This window comes from Oryza glaberrima, chromosome 11 (assembly GCF_000147395.1).
Source record: "Oryza glaberrima chromosome 11, OglaRS2, whole genome shotgun sequence".
Taxonomy (NCBI): Eukaryota; Viridiplantae; Streptophyta; class Magnoliopsida; order Poales; family Poaceae; genus Oryza; species Oryza glaberrima.
The window spans coordinates 17,088,174-17,106,717 of NC_068336.1; the positions used below are offsets into that span (position 1 = coordinate 17,088,174).

Consider the following 18,544-nt stretch of genomic DNA (forward strand, 5'->3'; position numbering starts at 1 on the left):
CTAGGTCCCTGAACTCCTAAAATGCATTTTTAGGTCCCTGAACTTGCATGTGTGTTATATAGGCCCAAACGGGTTCTAACCCATTCGATGTGCTGACGTGGCAATGCCACGGTGGCGCCTACGTGTCTGTGGAATCCACATGTCAAGCATATATAAAAAATAAAATTAAAAACCATATTTTCTCCTCTTAGGTAGACAGAAAAAAGATAAAAATTCTAAGGTAGAGAGGAGAAAATATGTTTTTACAATTATTTTTTTCTATGTGATTGACATGTGGGTCCAACTAACACGTATGAACTATCGTGGCATGCCACATCAGCGCATGGAAGGGGTTGGAGCTCGTTTGGACCTATATGACACCCAAAACAAGTTCGAGGACCTGAAAATGTATTTTAAGAGTTTAGGGATCTAGATGACACACCCGCACAAGTTTAGGGACTGCTCGTGCACTTCACTCTAAAATAAACTTAAAAGATGGATTAATATGAAATTTTTAAGCAACTTTCCGTTAAAATTTTTTTTGTAAAATACGCACCGTTTAGTAGTTTGGGAAGCGTACTGTGGTGTCTTATCCCATAAGTTTAGGCTAGCTTAGGGTCCGTAGACCTGTACTACTGGTGTGATTGAAGACACTACAAAACTTGTCTCGTAGGAGTAGGTTGGTCTCGTAGGAAGAACAAAGTTTGCAAGTCAATTTCGATCATCAAGTCCATATATCTTGATGTACGTGTCCACATAATACAATATACATCCTTTACGTCGACATAACTAGAAACATGCAATATATTATATCATGACACCTTATGTATACCATGGTGTACCATATAGCCATAAAATTTATATTAATGTTAGAAGTGGTATCAATATGATATATTAAAATATTATATTTTCTGGTTTACTTTAATATTAATCTAATCAAACGGTTTATAGTATTAGCCCTACTAATTTATCTATTAATTATATGCTAAAAGTTCTTGAAACTTCCTTAAAACACTCTCAGACTGCCATATGACGCTCTAATAACATAGAGAAAATCATAAAAATTCTGAAAAAACAAACCTCCATTCATTTATTTTTACTTAAACTAGTGGGTCCAATAATATAAACCGTTTGATTATGTTGATATTAAAATGAACCAGACACTTACAGTCCTCCTCCCTAGATAGTGTCCCACCTCTCCTTTATCCCCTTCCGTAGTTGAGTACGTACTTATGTACAGTATGTATGTTACGTACAATCAGTTCCTCTCCTTCCTATTTGTTATTGCTTTTTCATGTATAGCTGATATAATATTTATTATTGTAATAAATTTAAAATAATTATGACTTTACGAGCATAGACTACATTATATATGATTGTTTACCAACAGACATAAATACATTAGCTATACAATTAATGTTTCACAATAAAATTTGTACCATTATGCTCCCATCTATCTATTATATATATAAAAGATCGTTAAACTTTCTATAAACGTTCAAGATATTACATGGTGCTCTAAGAAAATAAAGAAAATCTAAAACATTTCAAGAAAAAAGCAAAATATTGACTCAATTTTCACTGTACCCACTATTTTCAATTAGATCTATCCTTTTATTTTCTTATGTTAGAGAAAAAAAATCCACATCTTTCCCACCCTCCTCGCTTCGTTCTGTACGTACATACGTACATATACGTACATCAGTATGTATATTGACACCCCTGCGATATCCTAATTATGCACGGCTCTCCTCCCTTCAATTCTATCTCATATTTTTTATGCGATATTAGTTATCAAATAGCAGTCAAATAGTAATGAAATATCTATCTATATATTAGAGTAAATTACACTAACGATCCTTAAACTTGTAACAAGCTTTTCACTTAGATCCACGAATTTACAAAACACGCATCGAGATCACTAAATTTGGTTTAATGTTACATCCCGGTCCAAAACCTCGTTTGACCGTAGTCTTGCCTACGTGATATACCACGTGGACGATGACATGGATTTATTATTTTTTTCTCCCTTCTCCCTTCTTTTTTTTTCTCCCTTATCTTTTTTTTCTCCACTTTGCCTTCATCCTCTCCCTTCTGCTGCTGACTGGTGGGGTCTACCTGTCAAGGCCTTCTTCCTCCCCCGACCGGCTACCGCCATGGCCACTCCGCGCACGTTGCTTCCCATGACGCCGTCGTCCTCGCACCTTCCCGCCTCACCCACACGTGCGGGGGACATGGTCATCGCCCACCTTCCCCACTTCTCCGTGCAAACCGGCGCCGAGCCGAGCCGCCCGAGATGATGTCGCCGCCTTCCCCTCCCGCTTCAAATATGCTCTCCCCGGGCACGATTCCAGCCTCCCAAGCATATAAGGTCCACCCCCATGTTCCCCCTCTACCATTTTTCCCAACTCCTCAAGCTCGTCATGCCCTTTATCGCATCCTCCGTGCCACTTCCTCTCACCACCGTCTTCCAGCTGGGCGCCACCGCTGCTAGAGCCATCGTCGCGCTGCTCCACTAGCACTGCTGGCACCACCGCTCCGAGAGCTATCCCAGTTGCCGCTCCGCTCCCCCAATCCACCACTGTAACCCCGCCTCCATCGCGAGGCCAAGCAACGCAGCCCACCGCCGATCTCCAGCCGTGCGCCGCCGACACCCTAGGTACTGCCCACCACCAAACATGTCTTCGCCGCTCCGCCCTGCACCCTGGCCACCTTTTCACCCCTCCAATCCACTACCGAGACATCATCTTTACCGGCAACCCGAGCCACCGCCGCCATTGCAACCATCCCGGCCGTCACTTGCTACCATTTTCCGGTCACTGCAAGCAGCACCGCCGCCTCCATCGCGCTCACCGTATTGAGGAACTCCTCGGCCGCCCCTTCTTCGTCTCCAACCGTCACTAGAAACCTCGTCCACCACATGAGGTGAGGAAGGAGAGAAAAAATGGGGAGAAAAAAGGCAAAAGGAAAATGTTGCCATGCCATCGTTCACGTGGCATGCCACGTAGGCAAGACCACGGTCAAACGAGGCTTTGGACCAGAATGATACATTAAATCAAGTTTAAGGATCTCGATGCGTGTTTTGCAAGTTCGTGGGCTTAAATGAAACCACGTTACAAGTTTAAGAACTGCTAGTGTAATTTACTCTATATATTATATATTTAAAGTCTTATGAAACTTCTACAAACTCTCTAAGCGAATTTCTACAAAAGCTTCTAGGCCACCACATAGCACTCTAACAAATTAGGGTAATTCTAAAAAAATTTGAGAAAAAAAAGTCTAACCATCGGTTTTCATTTAATCGGGTGAACCCATTATTTTCAACCATGAATCATTTTGTAAATACCCTTCTGATCCCCTTCGGGCCCTACAAGTGCATCATATACACGGTTTAAAAAAGGTATGCACATGTAAGGTGTAAGGTGGTTAATTGAGATAGGAACCTAAAATTTAATGTTTATGGGATGAATGAGAAATATTAGGCACCTGCCTTCGTGTGGCTTCCACCACACATGCAAAATGGATGCTGGATGCATGTAATCCAATCCCTCCCTGACTCCCTCCCGTGCCCTCTAATCCCTTTTTGAATTCTTTATAGACAACTCAAGATAGAAATGATCATATATTAAATATTCAAAATGGCCGTAATCCTGAAATCATATACAGATTTTTAATATATCTATTGTTTTTTTATAGTCGTATCAAAAACTCAATGATCAAAGATTAAATATTCAAATAAACATAAACCTCTACAGAGCTCATAGAATACCACATGTCACACCTCTGAATTTATGAAAATCATAAAAGTTACGAGAAAAGCAGTAAAACATCTAACCATCAAGTTATAGCTAAAATCGGTGGGCCAATATTTCTGATATATCTTACACAAGACAAAACCCTCCTCTTGGACCCATACATGTACGCGCGCCTCCTAGTTATTTTAACATCCAATAAAAAAGCATCTAGCGAGTTTTACATCATTTTCCACTATCTTAGTTGACAAATGTTCGGTAAAATGGTTTTATAGTTAAGTTCAATCGATCATCAGCTACCAATCATCTAACAACATATTGAATATGTTCTTTTTTTTTTTGGTTTAGATGCACATTTTATCTCGGTTTATGTTAGGACGTTTTCTAAACTGTTAAACACACAATATGTTTCTAAAAAAACCTTTTATATAGAAGTTGCTCATAAACTATTTTTCAAGTTTATAATAATCACAACTCAATTAACCATACACTAATTACTTTCGCATCCTACGTGCATTTACTTAATCCTTATTTTTTTTATCACTTCCGAACGGAACAGAGTGTGACACGGTATATATGTACTTTCCCTTCGTCCTTTTGATGCCCTAATTAATCGAATGCGACCAGTCGATGGATGGATCGATCGGCCATCACGTCGACAAATCCCTTGTCACACGGGCACACGCAATCAAGGAAAGAAAGAAAGAAAGAAAGAAAGAAAGCAGCCATGTTTGTTAATGTTCTTGTTAACCAGTAGCTGGGTTTGGCCAACGATCCCCAACAAACATAGCTTGATAGCTCCAGTCCGTGGCCAACCCCCCAACAGATTACACTTTCTCTGGATCACTCGTCATCGCAGATTAGTAGGAGATTCATCGGTTTATCCATATTGACTAATAAACCAAAATATCTTATTAAGGAATAAAAAATATATAGTTGAACTTTTATATATTTGTTCGTACTGACTTAAAAGTTAACGCTAAAAAAAATTATGTTAAAATATCTTGAAATTAACTTTAAAATTAAATTTAAAAATTTAAATTTTAGCTTTTGCTTTAACTTATTAGGCCAACTGATACCACAGTGGACTCCACCTTGATACGCAGCCAGCTTACAGGTGGGGCCCACTTTCTGGGCGGGCAATTGGTCCACAATGAACCGGTCTATTCATCACTGGAGTATAGTAGTCCCGTGGACCGCCCAAAAGTTGAGGCTTTTGTGGGTTGACTTCAATTTATAGGTGGGTATTGTGAGTTTGTGACAGATTTTCCGTGGAACAGGAAGCAAACACGCATGAATTTTGTGAGATTTTCAGATGAGAACAGGTAGCTCTCCGTGAAAGTTCAGGTTAGGATTCTCCTGCTCCTGAAAATTCAGAAGCTACACAATTTGTGTTCAGTTTACCAATGATCAATGTATCTAGACTTCTGGACTCTGGAGTATCACATAGGTAAGCGATTCAATCAACTTCCAAAAAAAATAAGAATTTTCTTCTGTTAAAGAAAAGAACATCAGGTGTATCCTGATGATAAAGAAAAGAACATCAGGTGTATCTTGGTTAATCGATGATCTTTGTTTAACTCGGTGATTAATTTGCCGGCCGGTTGACTTATGTAACATTGTAATTTGTAACGTACATATGAAGCTCTTAATTTGACATTACAAGTGTGGTCGTTGAAGTAGATTTGCTTAGGTCGAACTATATATTTGTACTTGTAGATCTCCAGTGGATTATTGGATTTCCTATAGAGACAAGAAATTGCAATGTGCATGCGTGTGCCTGGCAAATTAATCAACCATGCAAATATCATCCAATCAAATCACTCAGGTTGTGTGCAAAAGCATATCCAAAGCCAACTTGAAAAAAAAATTACTCGTTCATCGGTGTCACCTTCCATATTGTTTCAATTAATCACAACCTGAACATATCCAGTAGAATCTGAAAATCTCATTTGAATTTCTCATTAAGTTGTGGTTTTTCTTCCCCAAGATCAATCTAGCTGTACTCAAATGCTTTATAAAATATGAATTAATTAATTATCAAATTGGGTATTGTTGACTTCTCATTCCCCAGATTCTGTGGTGTGCTGAAAAACAGGACAGAGCAGCATTGGTAGTTATGCAACCCTCTCCAACCCCAACTGTTCTTTGGATCACTTTGTCCTTCCTTGACATCTTTTTTTCCTATTGACACTGATCACTGACCTACAACCCCTATATAAACACTTCCCCCTCAACCCCATATCCTCAAACACACAAAACCCCAACTTTCTCTCTCTACAATCCATCAACCAATCTCTCTCCTCTTCTTCCTCTCTCATCACTCCAAAGATCATCAACCATGGTGAGCTACACAAAATGAGCTTCATTATTTATATATCTTGGATAATGGTTTTCTTGCTACTCATGTTTAATTTGCAAGATTGCAAAAAAAAAAAAGAGAGAGAGAGAAAATGTGACACGTTGTGGTGTGTGTAGGTTGTTGAGGTTAGGGAGAACGGCGCCGTCGTGGAGGTGGCCGACGGCGGCAAGGCGGCGGCGGCGGCGAAGCTGACGGTGAAGCGCGGCGAGCCGGAGCTGGTGGCGCCGGCGGAGGCGACGCCGACGGGGGAGAAGTACTACCTGTCCAACCTGGACCAGAACATCGCCGTGATCGTGCAGACGGTGTACTGCTACAAGCCACCGGCGGCGAGCGGCGGCGACAATGGCGACGCGGTGGCCGTGCTCCGCGACGCGCTGGCGAAGGTGCTCGTCCACTACCACCCGCTGGCGGGGCGGCTGACGATCAGCGCGGAGATGAAGCTCGCCGTGGAGCTCACCGGCGAGGGCGCCGTGTTCGTCGCCGCCGACGCCGGGTGCGACCTCGCCGACGTCGGCGACCTCACCAAGCCCGACCCCGCCGCGCTCGGCCACCTCGTCTACTCCATCCCCGGCGCCAAGAACATCCTCGAGATGCCCCCCATGACGGCGCAGGTAAACACCTCGTGCCGCCATTACTCCTCTCCTTTCCTAGCTTTAACCTTTCTGGCGCCATTGCCCTGAGCTTGGCGTTAATGGCGCCATGGCGGCCTCGCTCTCTCTTCCCCTTTTGGTGAAAGGAGATTGAAAAAAAAAAACGATAAAAGCCATGCAGCTGCGTGGTCTCAGTGATGACGTGGCAGGTCACGAGTCGATGTCTTAATTGGGTTTCTGGTTAGGGGATGGGCGTTGCAAAAAAAAAAAAAATTGAATTTAATGTTGCTAGGAGTACCATAGATGGAAATTCCAGAAAAAACATTTTGAAAATTAGTTGTACTTCGTTTTTTATTCCGGGTTTTAGATTGGAGAGTTTTTAAATGTGTTTGTTCTTTCTTCCAAAGTTAGGTTACCCACCTCGACCTATAAATCAACTAACCATATCAATCATTTTTTGTTTTTGTAATGGCTAGGTACCAGCTCATGACATTTATAATTATATTGTCACAATCCAACCTTATCACCCAAGTTCCAATATGTATGGGGGGCACATCTTCAACGAAATACGCACTAGATTAAATATTAAATATTAAATATTAATTAATTGTACCCCCTGCTGATGTGCCAAATCATGCACTAAATCGTTCTTGGCTTAAACAATCCATCTACTAAAAATTCTTCCAATTTTAACTAACTCAAATCAAACTCGTAGTTCAATATATGACTCATTAAGCAATAAACTAGTAATGCGAATTTGAAAAGTTTAGTATCTTTGTTTGCCATTAATTCATCAGTTTAATAATTTTTTTTTCTTTTGCAGGTGACACGGTTCAAGTGCGGCGGCTTCGCGCTGGGGCTCGCCATGAACCACTGCATGTTCGACGGGCTGGGCGCCATGGAATTCGTCAACTCGTGGGCGGAGACGGCGCGCGGCGCCGTCGAGCTCACCGTGCCGCCGTTCCTGGACCGCACGTTGCTCCGCGCGCGCGACCCCCCGGTGATCTCCTTCGAGCACCACGAGTTCGAGGAGATCCCCGACGTCTCCGACACGGCGGCGCTCTACGCCGACCAGGACCTCCTCTACCGCTCCTTCTGCTTCGACCCGGACCGCCTCGAGCGCGTCCGCGCGCTCGCCCTCGCCGGCGCCGGCGCCGAGAACGGCGACGACCTCGTCGGCGGGCGGTGCACCACCTTCGAGGCGCTGTCGGGGCTCGTCTGGCGCGCGCGCACCCGCGCCCTGGGCCTCGCGCCGGAGCAGCGGACGAAGCTGCTGTTCGCTGTGGACGGGCGGCGCCGCTTCGAGCCGCCGCTCCCCCGCGGCTACTTCGGCAACGGCATCGTGCTGACGAACGCGGTGGCGACCGCCGGCGAGCTGCTGTCGTCGCCGCCGTCGCGCGCGGCGGGGCTGGTGCAGGCGGCGGTGCGGATGGTGACCGACGGGTACATGCGGTCGGCGGTGGACTACTTCGAGGCGACGCGGGCGCGGCCGTCGCTGGCGTCGACGCTGCTGATCACGACGTGGTCCAGGCTCGCCTTCCACGGCGCCGACTTCGGCTGGGGCGCGCCGGCGATGTCCGGCCCCGTCACGCTGCCGGAGAAGGAGGTCATCCTCTTCCTCGCGCACGGCGAGGAGAGGAAGAGCATCAACGTCCTCCTCGGCCTCCCGGCGTCCGCCATGGACGCCTTCCAAGAGCTCATGGACGAGATATGATGAAAAAAAAGGATGGATTGTATTGGTTACATGGTTTATGATGCATATGGATGGTGTTCTTCTTTTCTTTTATGGTTAAATTTAAAATTTGCATGGGTTTATACACTTTGTAGTGTGGTGTTTTGTTTTTAATGATTAATTGTGGTGAGCATGTGTTAAATGTTAATCAGCTGCTCTATGTTGGTGTTTGATAAGAGGCACTGTGGCAAAATGGTTGTAACTTGTAAGATGGTTTAATGATAATGAGAAGCAATTGGTATTTGTTTAGTTAATTGATGAGGTTTTTTTTTTACTACCTTGAACACGTAAATTCGGAATATTTTGTTCAACTACAATATTGCCTTAAAGTTAAACATTTAAATAATAAAGTCTCTCAAGACAAAAAGAAAGAGAACTAGATAAGCAGGGGAGAAACAGGGCAAACAGAGTCACGAGGGAATGGCAAGCAGAGGACGCACCAGAGGGTGGACAAGCTCACTCAGAAATCATTTTCAAACATTGACAGGGTGTTCTTCGATACTAGAAATTAACAAAGTTTGGCAAAAAAAAATATTCACATGAAAATTGATACCGGCAACTTTGGTGATTATGAAAGAAACTTGTCAAAAAGCCAAACAAACTACAACAACCCTACTATAGGTTAGCCAAGCATAATCTACCTGGAATGCACTCACCCATAAACAAGGCGTAATAAGTTAATGTACAATAAATTGTTCTTTTTGTTGGGGAAACAGCTCGAGTGGATGTCCACCCGTTTATTGCATGTCATCTAAATGATTATAAAAAAAATTGAAAAAATATGAATAAGATAGATCAATATGTAATGTATCAATTCACAAACATGCAAGTTAAAATTCAACTTCTACAGATTGTAACAAAAATAACAAACAAAACTCAAATTACTACATGTATATTTACAGTTAAATTTGTTATTTTTGTTACAACTTATAAAAGTTGAATTTTAACTTGCATGTTTGTGGAGTATATATTACATATTGATCTATCTTGTCATTTTTTTTAAAAAATTTTCATAGTCATTTAGTTGACATGCAATAAACGAATGGACGTCCCCTCGAGCTATTAGAATCCATCCCCCTTTTTGTTGACACTATTTGCAAATGTACTTTTACATGTGAGATATAGGAGTACAAATGATATATTGTTCAACATGTTGAAAATGTTACCATATTCATTCTACAAATTTTGTTAAACTTTAAAAAATTGAACTAGAAAAAAAATTTAAAACAACTTATAATATAAAATGGAGGTAGTATAAATTGTACTAAAAGACTTCCAAATTATATATTAAATAATATATTAACCACACATGCAACAATCGAAACCTAATGCACATACGGTGGAGGAGCCCGTCTTGTAGCTCCTCTTCTTCATCGTCTCCGGCCACTGGCTGGCCATCAATTTCGGTTCCATGTACCACCATGGCTATCAGTAGCTCAGCACCGCCACGCGGAGGCGGCGATGATGGCGCGGTCTTGCCACCCGAGGAGGAGGCAGCCGCTGTCCTCGGTGAGGCGGTAGCCGTCGCCGGCGCCGTAGAGGCCGAGCAGAACCTGGCTCTGGCCGACGGCGGCGGCGCTAAGCGGCACGGCCTCGAACCCTCGCCCTTCCATGAGCCGCCGCCACCGCTCCAGCCTCTCGTGCCGCGCCACCCGCTCCGCCCCCTCGCACGCCACCACGTTCCGTATCTCCGGTGCCAGCAGGCACTGCTCCACCTTCATCCTCGCCGTCGACTCCGCCGGGAACGTCGCGTCCAGCGAGTCGAATATCGCCGAGTAGTAGTGCAACGCCTCCAAAAACCTTCAAAAACATCATGCAAACATTCAAACCATTTTCCATGAATTTCACATGGTTTTAAAATCTCTGGCTATAGTTTTCAGAGAATAATCTAGCTATTTTTGCTCTAATGTACAATTTTAGCATCATTTAGCCCGCTATTAGAAGTTTTTGAGGGTCTACCGTTAAATGCCTTAGTCCGCTATTTGAAACATTAGAATTTCGTTCAAATTTGTGAAATACCATACCAATGTTCAAAAGTTTTCGATGAATTTCGTTTCGAATTTGATGATGTTTTGGTGGTTTACCTGCCCAAGAAGTAGGGGCCATTGTGGGCGGCCTCCTGCTCGACGAGGGTGATGATCTTGGGAGCCTGGTCGCGGATCATGGAGAGGAGAGGCGGGAGGTGGGAGGAGGGGACGCGGTGGAGGCGGTTGACGGCGTTGACGGCGAGGGCCTCGCCGACGCGGCGGTGCAGGGCGGCGGGGCGGAGGCGCTCGAGGCGGTCGGCGGCGGCGGCGTGGAACTCGAACGGGACGCGGAGCGACGCGGCGAGGGAGGCGAGGTGGCGCCCGGTCTCCCTGACGGCGGCGGGCGGGTGTCCGACCCCGGTGAGCCGCAGCGTGGGCGGGCCGCCGGGGCGCGCGGCGAGCGCCTGGAGGAATGCCGGCCACTGGTAGCCCTGGAGGATGTCGAGGTCGACGACGTGGACGCGGTCCTCGCCGTGGAACGCCTCGAAGATGGCCTGGTTGGCGGTGAAGTGGGCGAACTTGATGTAGGGGCAGGCCTGGTAGAGGATCTGGTAGACCTTGAGCGTCTCCGGCGACGGCGGGAACGGGTAGGGCGCGGCGGCGGCGGCGGCGCGGGGGGAGGGGGAGGCGGAGGTGGGGGAGGAGAGGAGGGAGAGGCGGGCGGCGAGGGCGTCGGCGAAGTGGGAGGCGACGCGCTGCATGGAGTCGCCGAGAGGGGAGGCGACGCGGCGGAGGAGATGGAGGTGGCGGAGCGCCGCCGGGTGGTCGCCCTTGGAGACGAGGTCGGCGCACGCCAGCAGGAGGTGCACCAGCTGAAGCCCACTGTCCTGCTCCTGCAAATTCAGTGCATGCACACTGTTAGTAATTACTAGCACTGGTAATTAAGGTCCTAATTGCAGTGATTATTCATGATTTAGTTAATGACCAGTAGTAATCCCTCCGAATTAATAATACTTATTATTTTGAACAAGAACATGGTCTTAAATAACAACTTTGAACATTATTTTCTATTATAATATATATAAAAATATTAACAAATATATGATTTTATTAAAATACTTTTTAATACTAATATATACATGTAATCATCATATTTGAAAAACAGATATTTTAAAAATAATTCATAATTAAAGATTTAAAGTTTGACTTTATTCTTATCTAAAACGATAAGTATTATCAGTCCGAAGGGAATAGCAATTCGGTTAGAGAACATGATTAGTGTTTAGTTAAGGAACAAAACATTTCTCCCGACTGATTGGAACATCTGATTAGCTTATGAGAAAGCACACGTGCAAGGTGTTAATTAGGAATTTAATATTTGACATCTATTTGCACTACCAAAGTTCATGTTGTATTAATCTGTATATATAACTCCACAACACAGCTTGAACAATCATTTTCTGTAATCCAAATTAGCAATTAGGCAACCTTGTCACAATTTCCAGTAATCTATACTCAACTCACACATGGAGAAATTAAGACAAATCCATTGCTTGAAAAGTACCGGTACTATTCGTATCGAAATTTGAATTGTTGATTTTGTTTCTCAATGCGTGGATCAATTATGATTTATGAACTTGTTTTTTGGTAGGTGATAGGTGCCATATACTCAACATTATCAAATTATTTTATAACCATTTCATTTTATTTGAAATAAAAAAAGATATAGGATGGATGTCCCTTCGATGGATTAGATTTTTTTTTTTGCCACAATGCACAATTTAGAAAAATCACAGCTTGTACTTAATATTTAGTTCAAATGAAAATGAAAATATCTAGAGTAGAAATTTTCGGCGTACACAGGTTGGTCAATCATTTTCAGTAATTCCAATTCCAATTTTTGCAATGGTGCAATATTGTCCTTTTTATTATTTTTACGACACAGTCCTTATATGTCCTTGCAGATGAGCATGTTCAATATATTCACAAATTTACTCTGACTTAGTCAATCGTGCCAAAACAAGCTATTTAATTTGAAGAACTAAAAGCAGTTCTCCCAACGTAAAGTAATTTTATAATACACAGTTACACACCAGAAAATGCTACTTTTCACAAAAACAAAATTAAGTAAATTTCATAAAACACCACCTATTATGATTCAAGTTGTACAAAATTATAAGGATTAGTACAAGACATATAACCTCGGATATAATGATCCAAAAGTTCACATACCACACCATTAACCATTTTGACATACTCATGTATCAAAGCAGATGCAAAAGAACAATTTATATGATGCACAATATTCTTATAAATTTCAGATGTCAAAAGTGTTGTAAATCAAAATCAAAATGATCAATAGTGTGGTTTATGAAAATTTAGGACTATAATACCTAAGGTTATGTACCACTTGTCAAAATACATGTGGTTTGTGTATTTGGATCATAATATGTGAGGTTTTAGGAAATCTATTCATAAAAATTGAAGAACGTGGATTACAACATGGTCTAAGTTGTAAAGTGTGCCCTTGTAACTTACGGATCACAATTCAATCAATCGACCGCGTAGTTTATTTAGCTGTATTAGTTTTAAAAGAAAATTTATTATATACTATTGAGTTTGTTCCAATTTAGCGATTAATCATTGATATTTTTTTTCTCTATAATATACTGAGGATTTATAAATTATTGCACAATATGCCATTGGATTTGTCTTTTTTACCACAAAAATCCCAAATATTTGTAAAGAGTTAACTTTTTAACCTATTAAATTTTTTTAAAAAAATATGAAATGCTTTATGTACCGTGTTCTTACACTTCAAGATTTTTTATTTTTTTAAAAGTTATTTTTTGTTATAAGAAGAGAAATTCCTTACGCAAAATCTATTAGCACAAAAGTTTTCTTAAGGTTATAAAAGATTATTTGCATTAAAATTGACACAAGAAATATTCTATATAGGATATAACTGATACAACATATTTTAAGAAAATTAGAAATGCAAAAATCTTAAAACTTCATGAGAGGATGAATCAATAGTTAACCTTCTATGTTAACAGTATATTGGGTATTTTTTATATAAAAATGCTTAGTCCAATAACATATTGTAGAACAATTAATAAACTCATTGATATATTATCGAAAAGAACAATTTAAATAATAAGTTATTGAACTGGAACAAATTTAATATTAAGTTTATATATGAAGATTTTTTTGGTATACACAGTTCAAGTAATTTTATATATGAATTTTTTTATTTTAGTTATGCTTTTCAGTTGTTCTTTTTAAAAACAACTTCAGTGTCAACAAAGTATAACACCAGTCAACAGATCCAATTTTCACCAAACGAAACATTTTAGCAAAAAGTTCAACTCCACTACGTAAACAGAGCTCTGACTGCTAATTAGCAATAACTAGAGCCTAATATAAGTTATGAAACTTTAAATTTGGACTGCAGCATTGTTATGTACTTGTTGATTCTGATCGTATCTAACAAGATCAGAATCTTCCAGAATTAACACATATCCTTTGTCCTGTTTCTACACTAATAAAGTCACAATCACAATTCACAAGGCATCAGGGCTACTTTTGGCGAGTTGGTTATCCCTTGCGACAAAATAGCGCTCTTAATTAGTTGGTGATCAAGGATTATATATGTATACTAATCACACGCACGGACTTGTGCTGTTAGCAGCACGCGTGCATGCATGGAATACGACCATTTGGCCAATTGAGGTCGCCCGCCTATACGGCTATACCAGAATTTCAGAATCTTTCACTGAAGATTGGAGGAACAATCATTTATTGTAGTCACACTTTTCTATAAGAAAAGTTGGGAAAATTTGGATATTCGTGGCATGCTTTTTAAACTGCTAAACGGTATGTTTCATGTAAAAACTTTCTATATAAAAGTTACTCTAAAATATTAGATAAATATATTTTTAAGTTTGTAATAATTAAAACTTATTTACTCATACATTAATACCACATCATTTTGCATAAAACTCATAATCTTCATATTCATCTTTATCTACTTATTTTTCATACACCAACTAAACAATGTGTTTTTTTTAATCTCCAAACTACAAATTTGACTGCTGATTTAGGTTGCAATGTATTGTTTATTAAAACCTTGTAGTGCAATTCTAATTCTAATTCTAATATTATTAAAACAGTTTTCAATGCAACTCTCCTGGTAAAAATCTATATATGTAGATATTCTTGGAGAAATTAGTAGCCAGCGTTAAAACCAGAGAAAAGATGACTGCATGCATGGTCAATTCACTTTGTTAATGTAAGATCAATTCACTTTTTGATGCATGGTTAATCTTTTCTGTGCAATTAAGTTTTTGAGATAATAAATCTCATGCTTAACTAGTACAGTAATTAATTAGTTACCTGCTCAGCCTCTGATTGGATCACTGAACCCAGCATGCTGTGAAGTGAAGAATCAGCTGCCATCTGATGCTGCAGCGGCGGCGTCATGCCTTCTCCGAACTCGCCGCCGCCGCCGTAGTACAGCTCGGGCTGCACGAACGCTCCCACTGGCAGCTCACCGGCGACAGCCATCGCCGCCGCGACTGCCTCGTCGCCGCCGCCTCTGTACGCGGCCGGCTCCGGCATCGCCAGGCACTCCGACAGCGTCGGCAGCAGCTGCGACGACCCCGGCGCGGTGACGACGGAGACGGAGGCGCCTGATCCGTTGATGTCCCCTCCGCCGCCGCCGCCAACGCCGCCGGCTGCCTTCTCCGGCAGCTGGTACGACCCTAGGTACCCTTCCTCGAGGAAGGGGTCCATGGACGGCAAGGAGGGGAGGCCGCTCTCGCCGCCATGGACGACGTAGGAGGAGGAACAGGAGAGCGTGGACGGCGTGTTGCTCTTGACGCCGCCGCCGCCGCTGCCGCCGCCGACGTTGTTGATGTACACCTTGTGAAGCGGGCTCTGCGCCTTCCCCTTGCCATGGCCGGCGAGGCCGCCGTACTGCGGCTGCGCGCCATGGCCGCCGCCGCCTCCCTCCATCCCGCCGCCATGCACGTAGCTCTGGTGGTGGAGGTGGTGACCACCGCCGCCGCCGCCGCCATGGCTAGAGGTGTAGAGGTTGGAGAAGGTCGCTCTCCTCGGCGACGTCGCCATCTCCCTCCTCGGCGACGTCACCATGTACTCCCTCTTCGGCGAGGACACCATGTAGTCCCTCTTCGGCGACGAGGTCACCATGTAATCCCTCTTCGGCGACGAGGTCGTCACCATGTAGTCTCTCTTGGGCGAGCACGCCATGAAGTCCCTCCTCGGCGATGCCGCCGCCGACGACATGGACAGGAGGAAGTCGGCGCCGGCGCCGGAGACGCCGATCTGGTCGGCGAAGATGGACTCCCAGAGGGCGATGTCCGGCGACTGGATCTCCACGTCGTCGATGTCGCCGCCGCCGCCGCCGCCGTCGAACCGGAGCGCCTGGAGCCCGGCCAGGGCGTCGTTGGCCTCCGGGTCGGCCGACGCCGTCGACGCCACGATGTTCGACTCCGACACTGACGCCGTCGGCGAAGTCGGCGCCTGCTGCTGCTGGAGCTTCGCGCCGCCGCCGGCCATGTCGGCGGCGTTGAGCATCGTCGTCGTCCCCATGCTCGAACACATCGAGATCAAATGATCACTTGTATACTACACTTGTAAATAAGTATATATGCAAGCACTAGCTAGTAGTACATGCAATAACCTCTCTTCTCCTTTGGAATTAAGCCACTAACTAATTAAAAGCAAATGAGCTAGCTCTTCTATATCTACTGATCAGGTTGTCAATGAGAAATCTAGCTAAAATTATCTCTGAATTCTACCTCACAATTAATGAGGAGAGAGTGAGATGAAGCTTAATTTGCAGCTAATATATGAGCTTGGTTTTCTCCTCCTTGTCCAGCTTGGTTGGAGCCAAGAGATGCTGCAAACTTGTGAAGAAGAGAGGAGATAAATGGCCTGGTTATTGGAGGCATCATGTTGGCTTGTGCACACCATGTCAAAAGACTGTTTTGGTCTGTTGCTGGTGTACATTCTTTGCCAAATCCCTCTTGTACTGTTTTTGGGGTGCTGGCTGTGGCCTATTGGCGGGGCACGCTTTCCGAGTTCCGACAAACCGGTGAACTAGGTCTCACAAGAAAACCAGAGGCCTTCCAAAGTAGAAGAGACAAGGAACTCGCTTGGGAGGAAACCCTAGGACACCATTGTCCATTGATTAAAGAAATATATAGGAGGAGATCTTTTCTCTTCTTTAGATATAGCTCAAGGACGCCGTAAGGAATTATGACAGCTGATACCATATATGGAAGGTACATGTTGAAGCAGGAGATCGGCACAGAAGATGAGGAGCTATTTGCATTGCAATTTCGTAGTAAAAAAAGCATATATACAAGGAGAATGGCCCCATGGATTGGCCAAATGCGGATAATACATCATTCGGCGTATTAGAATAATAATAATAATTTAATATGTAAAACTTTTATATGTGCTTTCTTAGCGACTAAAATGCCAATATTGAAAAATAAACTTCGATGGAAAAACTTCAAAATCAATTTTAAAATTGAGTTTGAATATTCAAATTTTAGCCGTGGCTGATGGTATATATAGGAAGCTATGGGGGCCGAAAGTTTCTCGAGAGATTTGGATCCATCTCCATGCATGGGTAATGGCTTTGTGGTTTCTTTTTCTTTAGACTCGAGAGTTAAGAATATGAGTAAGGAAAGCCTCTCCTGCACCTCACCCGTAACAAACAAGAAAAAAGGTTTTTGCTACAAATGTCAGTCATTATGTTTCGTCCTGACTACAGTCGATTTTTGGGGCATATAGGATTATTATTGTTGAGATTCGTGCCATTGTTATGGCCGGTTTTATTGGTCCGCGCTTAGATACCTGTAAAGGTTGTGTGCTGCTTTCTCATACCGGAGCTAAGGATGAAAAACGAGCACACAAATTCCCGACCGACTGAATATCATTTCCATATAATTAAGTGGTATTGTTTCTGATCATTTTCATTTCTAGCAATATATAGAATTTGCTTTTTTTCTAATTTCTTTCAACGCCGTATTGTTGTTGATACTGAAATGATAAATATGGTCAATTCCTAACTGACTGAGAATTGTTTCTAAAGAGATGCTACTGATTTCGACCATTTTCATATGTCGCATTGTCCTAAAATAAACCAATTCCTCGCATTCGGAGAGACTTTAAAGCTGTGTTCTACTCCTATGTCCAAGTTCCCAACCTCTATTCCCATGTTTTCTGTACACACGCTTCTTAAACTACTAAACATTATGTTTTTTTTTAAAAAAAATCTACAAGAAAGTTGTTGTAAAAAAATATATTAATCCATTTTCAAGTTCTTTTAGATAATAATTAATTAATAATATGTTAATAAGCAACCTTGTTTTCTGTGCAAGGAGGAGAGGTTCCGAACATCTCTTCCCGAACACAGCCTAAGTAGGAAGAAAGACCAAAGTGGCCCTAATTTAGATGAAAGTAGCATTGATGGGTGTGGGTAGGCAAAAGGTATTGAAGGGATAAAACTCCTTGAATTTCAGGACTCCATCATTTCGCTTATTGACGGAATAAGTGAAACGACATATTTGCAAACAAAAAATAATTTGCAAATAAAACTTTCATATACGTGTTATTAGCGATCTAAAAGCAAAAACTGAAAATAAACTAGAATTAAAAAACCCCAAAATCAACTCCAAATTTAAGGTTGAAAATTCAAATTTTAGCTTATAAGCATAAGCATAAACCAAAAGATGAGGCTGACAACCTAATGAGAAATAACAAAGTAAAAATTGATTTATTTTGGACAAAGTTTAAACTGTAGAAATTATTTAGTTTGGGATTTCGCTATGTAGTTCACATTGCCCAAGCACAAAAAGGCAGGATGCTAGGTACAAATGCGACAAGAAAGGATAGAGAACAAGAGAGGAGAAAAAAAAATTAGAGAAGCTACTTTGTATATCTGATGTTTAATGTTTACACTGTAATTAAAGTATAATTACACTATAGTTACAATATAATGTAATATAATAGTGTTTGCTACTTTTCTAGATGAAAATTAATTTCTATTATGTAGCTACTTTAACCAAATTACTATATGAAATATAACTGTTTTAGGCTCATATCCAGAAATATAAAAATCAATGTTC

At 42.3% G+C, this 18,544-nt stretch overlaps 2 protein-coding genes across 2 annotated transcripts; one reads left to right on the plus strand and one right to left on the minus strand.

Annotated features, from left to right (window-relative positions):
• The first annotated feature begins 5,975 nt into the window (after positions 1 to 5,975).
• Positions 5,976 to 8,669, plus strand: LOC127754064 (omega-hydroxypalmitate O-feruloyl transferase-like). The gene is made up of 3 exons (XM_052279527.1): positions 5,976 to 6,075; positions 6,210 to 6,704; positions 7,507 to 8,669. The coding sequence occupies exons 1-3, from the start codon at positions 6,073 to 6,075 to the stop codon at positions 8,395 to 8,397; spliced, it is 1,389 nt and encodes a 462-aa protein (XP_052135487.1). The 5' UTR covers positions 5,976 to 6,072; the 3' UTR covers positions 8,398 to 8,669.
• Positions 8,670 to 9,851: 1,182 nt separating this feature from the next.
• LOC127753855 (GRAS family protein RAM1-like) lies at positions 9,852 to 16,007 on the minus strand. The gene is made up of 3 exons (XM_052279306.1): positions 14,778 to 16,007; positions 10,500 to 11,275; positions 9,852 to 10,215 (listed from the first exon to the last, which is right to left on the minus strand). The coding sequence occupies exons 1-3, from the start codon at positions 16,005 to 16,007 to the stop codon at positions 9,852 to 9,854; spliced, it is 2,370 nt and encodes a 789-aa protein (XP_052135266.1).
• Between the last annotated feature and the right edge of the window lie 2,537 nt (positions 16,008 to 18,544).

Excerpts from the sequence above, each read along its gene's own strand:
- LOC127753855 (XM_052279306.1), bottom strand. The coding sequence starts at position 16,007 with ATGTGTTCGAGCATGGGGACGACGACGATGCTCAACGCCGCCGACATG. Across the intron at positions 11,276-14,777 it reads TCCAATCAGAGGCTGAGCAG|GAGCAGGACAGTGGGCTTCA; the intron begins GTAACTAATTAA and ends CTGAATTTGCAG. Across the intron at positions 10,216-10,499 it reads GGCCCCTACTTCTTGGGCAG|GTTTTTGGAGGCGTTGCACT; the intron begins GTAAACCACCAA and ends ATGTTTTTGAAG.
- LOC127754064 (XM_052279527.1), top strand. Across the intron at positions 6,705-7,506 it reads TGCCCCCCATGACGGCGCAG|GTGACACGGTTCAAGTGCGG; the intron begins GTAAACACCTCG and ends TTTCTTTTGCAG.